The sequence below is a fragment of the Aplysia californica genome, unplaced genomic scaffold (assembly GCF_000002075.1).
Source record: "Aplysia californica isolate F4 #8 unplaced genomic scaffold, AplCal3.0 scaffold01767, whole genome shotgun sequence".
Lineage (NCBI taxonomy): Eukaryota > Metazoa > Mollusca > Gastropoda > Aplysiida > Aplysiidae > Aplysia > Aplysia californica.
In genome coordinates, this window is record NW_004799037.1 from 14,242 (window position 1) to 19,562 (window position 5,321).

Genomic DNA, 5,321 nt, shown 5'->3' on the forward strand with positions numbered 1-5,321 from the left:
TTATCGAATAGTTAAAGAACAGATATTTTTTCGTCTCACATTGCTAGATTAAAAATTACATGAATAAGCCAGTACCGCACGTGAAGGTTAAAGTCATTTGTTTGTAAATAAAGTCACGAAATGCTCAGAATCTTTTTCAGATTTCCGTGTTTTTGTTTTTGTTTTGTTGGGTATTGTTGTTGTTGTTTGTTTGTCTGTTGTTGTTGGGGGTTTTTTGAGGGGGGGGGTTATTTATGTGTGGATCTAGATACTTGAAATTAACTTTCTTGAATTTGATGTGTGTTATTCGGCCCCTTTCACACACTACGCTACCTAGGCTGGCATTTTCCTTACTTCTTAAAAATAAAAAAAATACAAGGCTCAAAAACTTGATAACTTCCGAACTATAGACTCTAAATAAATGTTATATTCAGGAACACCACACAGCGAAAGTTATAAAACAACTCTTAGCCTGTATCAGTTTATTTAATTTAACTATTTTTTCATTCCAGTTTTGACGCATTAAAAATGTTTAATTTGTTTTTAAAAATACGAACAGTACGGAAAACGGTCACATCGTTGAAAACGAAAGTGGTGTAGATAAAGAATTAATTATTGCGATGTTGCGGCACTAGTGAAGCTGTCCCCGACTTGAGAACAATTCACGACGGATGTGTCTTTACCTTACAAGCCAAGTGTCACAAACTCGGGTATATTCCTCTAAAGTGTACAATAACCACGATGTGGTGGTGAGAAAATAAGACCAGGAGGAGAGCGAAATAATGAGAATTTTAATCCAAAAGCGCCGTTATTGCTCCCCGTGCGCGCTGGTCGAGTGCAGGACTGGGGCACGCGAGAGGGACGCTATCTGTTTTAACCGGTCTCAGTATTGAACAATTTCTCTGATGAAATCGAAAATCATTGAGCCTGTTTTCCCACCTGTTAAACTTGTCAAATTCGCCAGAAAAGTTCGATCTTACATTGATTCAAGGGTCAGTTGTTTATTCCGAGCGTGTGGAGGGGAATGCGACTGAAAAACGAGCTTATAGGAGAGGGAAAATACCTAGATTGAGGGAAAGTAATGTCTGTAACTTGAGAAGTTTTACAAGTCTATTTTAGAAGAAAGAACAGCGCTTATAAGAGAGAGCCTGAGAAGTGCATTGTTCGAACATCTCAACGAACTGAACCCAGAACCGCTAAACATATGCAGACCCCCAACAACATTGAGAACTCGTGCCTTCGCGGAAAATTATTCACGCATGCGCACTAGCCAACCCAGGATGCGCACTGCGTTGTGCGCAGGTCGTTGGGTGACAGCTGTCTAAACATGGAGGCTTGCCGAGGGTACAGACTGCCTGTTCCCGAGCGTACGTAATAGCCTTCTAAGCCGAAAGGACCAACCAGCAAAGCTGTACCAAAGGTTACACGAATTGACAGTTTATCATTCTTTATTGTTCGATCGTTTTTGATTGTAGGAATGACGATGGAAAACATGGGCGAGCTCCCGGCTGATCAACAAATCAACGGTGATTCGTCTAACGGCACGGCCAGTCAGAGCCAACCCTCACCACAAGAACCGGATTACGTGAATCCTCAGGACGAACTCGAAACGAGCATCACTCGCTCTGAGGCCATTCCGGTCAGTGTGAGCAGTATGATCGACTCGAGCGAGTTCCGTTCCCAAATGGGAGATGTGACCTACCACACACTGAACGGTAGGATGAGCCCTAGTTACAGCCCAAACAGTTATGCTACACTGACCCCTCTGCAGCCACTTCCTCCCATCTCTACAGTTTCGGACAAATTCAGTCATGTCACGGGCCCTAACGTCAGCGGCAGCTTCACGCTCATGCCACAGAACAACGGCCTGGGAGCTGGGATCATGGACATGACCACTTACGGTCACCACAGGTACCACGAGAAGCTGGGAATGGCCGGGGTGAGTATGAATATGGGTCCCACCCTGGGTGCCACAGCCATGACAATGATGTCTGGCAATAACCTCAACTACCAACAGGGCCTGGGTTCTTACGGCTATGCTCAGAATGGATTAGCGTCACCAAAATCAGAACCGAAAATGGCCTCGCCAAACAGTTACGTGGACTCGTACGCAGCCTCTCCGATCCACAACACAACGCGGTTACACTCACCAAACTCGATGATGGTCACCATGAACGGAATTCACAACGCCCCAACACCTTCACCTCACAGCGAAAGTCCTCAGCGCGAAAGAGCCGGCACCTCTTTGGACATTCAGAATAAGCAGCAGCAACAAGAGATTGAAGAGATCAACACAAAGGAATTGGCTCAGAGGATAAGCAGCGAACTCAAACGGTACAGCATCCCGCAGGCAGTCTTTGCGCAGAGGGTCTTATGCAGGAGTCAAGGGACCCTCAGCGATCTCTTGCGAAACCCCAAACCCTGGAGCAAACTTAAATCTGGACGTGAGACTTTTCGCAGAATGTGGAAATGGTTACAGGAACCAGAGTTTCAGAGGATGTCCGCACTTCGCCTGGCAGGTAAAATTGAAATATTTTTTTAGCGCTTATTTTGTAGTAGCCTACCTGTAGTTCATTTCAATTTGAAGGAATATTTTACCATTCCTGAACGCTTTGTTGGGTAAGTATCGAGATCAGTGTAGAGTTTTCTGTTACACACCTTCAGTTGAACACTGTACCTACCTGTCTATTTTTATGCATTATTTTTGTTCATTGTGACTTCTTTAGTCCACTTTAGATTTCCTTCATTTGACACCTGATTATGTTGTATTTCTGTTTTATATTTCAGTTGTTTATTGTGCTTTCATTGTATACATAATTCTGGATTTTGTTCAACTCTTTTAGTTTTCTATTATAACTGAACTATTTTCTTTATGCCCCTCTTCAGTTTTGCGCTCAACTTATAGCCTTATCATTTATTTGAATTTTAAACAAAGAGCTCTTTTTTTTACCAATATATTATCACTGTTAGAGTATTATATATTTATATTAGTCTCTTCTTTTTCTTTTTGAATAGGCTTACTAAAACAGTTTTGTAACCTTTCAGTGTTAACGTATACATGTATCAGCTTCTGTTGATTTATTTCTGTTAGTTCATTCATCACTGTCATTGGTCCGATGGCATCTCTTACTACGAATCAGTGCGATGTGGAGAAGAGTCGCTATTTGTCTACTTTATAACTGCGTCGTTATTTTATTTGCTTCAACTGTAAAAAAAAAAATCCGCTTTAAACCCAGATAAATAAAGAAATCGACGAGCTCAGATCCAAAAATTTCCTCCCATTTTGCCACTCGCTCAGTGGTAAAGTGTAAGTGAATATTTTAGAAAATATTTTCTAAGATTTGTTGAGCAGAATTCTTTTTCATCAACATTGACTTTTTTGTTTGTAGATTAGAAATTTGGTCAACAGTCTGCTGTAAAAATGAATCGACATAAAAGATTTAGAATTCTGGGGTAGAAAAAAAATAATAAAGAATAGTGTGTTTCCAAAAAGTCCAGACTATGAGAATGAAGTACCTGTCTGTAAAATTCAAGTGTTTAAAACTCCACAAATGAGTGTGCTCTGCTCTCCTTATCCCTGAAAAGCAAAAAAGCAATTTGTAATGAATGAAAATACTCCCTCCATTGAAGAATCCGGGCTGTGATGTATGGTACAGCGCGTTATTGGACATAGTATTGGACATTGATTTGTGACATTTGTGCAGGTAGCATGTCCTATTGATTGGAGAAGCATTGAATTTTAGGTCAATAGATACGCTGGCGTTTTCATCGACAGGTAACCAGCTGGTCAATCAATTTTGTATTGTTCTGGTCGTCAAAGAGGTCAGTAGTATTTGGCTTAGTTTTCTCTACCTTACTCGCAGATTGATCTGAACGTACGAGATCTATATTTATAACTGTAACTAGTTCTGGGAGGTTCTTATTCTAGCGGACATGATACAATAAAGATTTCAGAAACTGGTTTAAATAACTTGGACTCTTGACAGTTTTTCACAAAAATTTTTTATTATTCTTCCCTTTTTCTATTTCTTTCTTCATCGTCAATTGAGAAGAGAGACTTAGTCTTTTTTTTTTCTCACTTTTATGTGAACTAAAACTTAACTAAAAGACAAAGTGTTTCATTTTTAATTTTTCAAATACAAACTATTGTTTTCTAATGGTTCTATTCTACACACAAGATGACAGACAAACTTTGTTCCCCCGTCTTCCTCTCCCCAGCCTCTCCCCTCCCCTGTGTACCCCAGCCCCATGTCATATGTCACAGCTCTACGTCTCTTTTGCTCAGTCTCATGTAGAGATCCCATAATTCATACATGATAGATCCCTTAATGACTCCCAACTTGAGATCTAGACCGTAAATATTTTGAGATGATGGATACTCAAGTTTTTGAAAAATATTGTCTCTTTTTATAGGTTGGTAATGGAAATTTATTTTTTTTTAGTCTAAGTTTATAAGTCTATATTTTGTACCCCCATCCCCACCTTCCAACCTTCCTCTTTTCCACATGCGGATTCATCTTGACTGAAAAGAAATTTGATCTTATTAGAGAAATTTTATCTTTCTCAAAAAAACATTCTCCAAAGTATTTACAATTATAATTCTCACTGAGCAGAATTTATTTTTTATTAAAAAAAAAATAAAAAAATTCAGGATGCCTTAGGAAAAGGTTTTTCCTTCTGTTGTAAATCGGAAAAAGTTCTGAATGCCTGTATTTTTTAGGCCAAAATAGCCTTTTTTGTCAATTTATATAAAAATAATTGTTCCAAGTTTTAAAAATACTCCTTGCACTTCTTGCAGGGAAAAAAGTAAATGTAACCAAATCATAACTATTGCGATGTAACAAACACAAGAGTTGCATACATGTATAAATAATGTATTATTTTAGTTGGCAAATACGGCTCTGTTCAGAAAACTGGAATATTTTATAAACTTTAAATTAATTGTGAATTTTTTAAGTTATTTTCCAAATGTTATATTATACAATTTTCGGGAAGTGGGTGACGGGTGGGGATGTTGTATTTGGAATTTCATGTTTCTTTGCCAGACACAGCCTTATCCTTCCTTCCTTTAGCTGAACGTGTAATTTGGCAGCCCCGAATCTTTGGTCCCGCTACCTCGCTCTGATTATTCCGCGTGTGATGCTTTGTCAACTTTGTACTTTGTGTGTGTGAGTCTACTGTAGACGCCTACCCATAGTCTCCGATTGAGATGAAATGTACCTCTGTGGTCAGACATTAATGTCAAAGAAACAGCTTTAAATGTTTGCGACTCTTACTGTCTGTTCCAGGGACCTTTTTCTGCAAGGGTTTAGCTTAGAGAGAGAGAGTGAGAGAGGGGGGGG

The 5,321-nt window shown here is 39.3% G+C and overlaps 1 protein-coding gene across 1 annotated transcript in view; it reads left to right on the top strand.

Moving 5' to 3' along the window:
* Positions 1 to 764: 764 nt before the first annotated feature.
* The window catches only part of LOC101845826 (one cut domain family member 2), a gene marked incomplete at its 3' end in the record, with an annotated part of 14,142 nt that continues 9,585 nt past the window's right edge, over positions 765 to 5,321 (top strand). Inside the window, 1 exon segment of the mRNA XM_005113242.3 lies at positions 765 to 2,498. Coding sequence (XP_005113299.3) covers positions 1,457 to 2,498 — 1,042 coding nt within the window.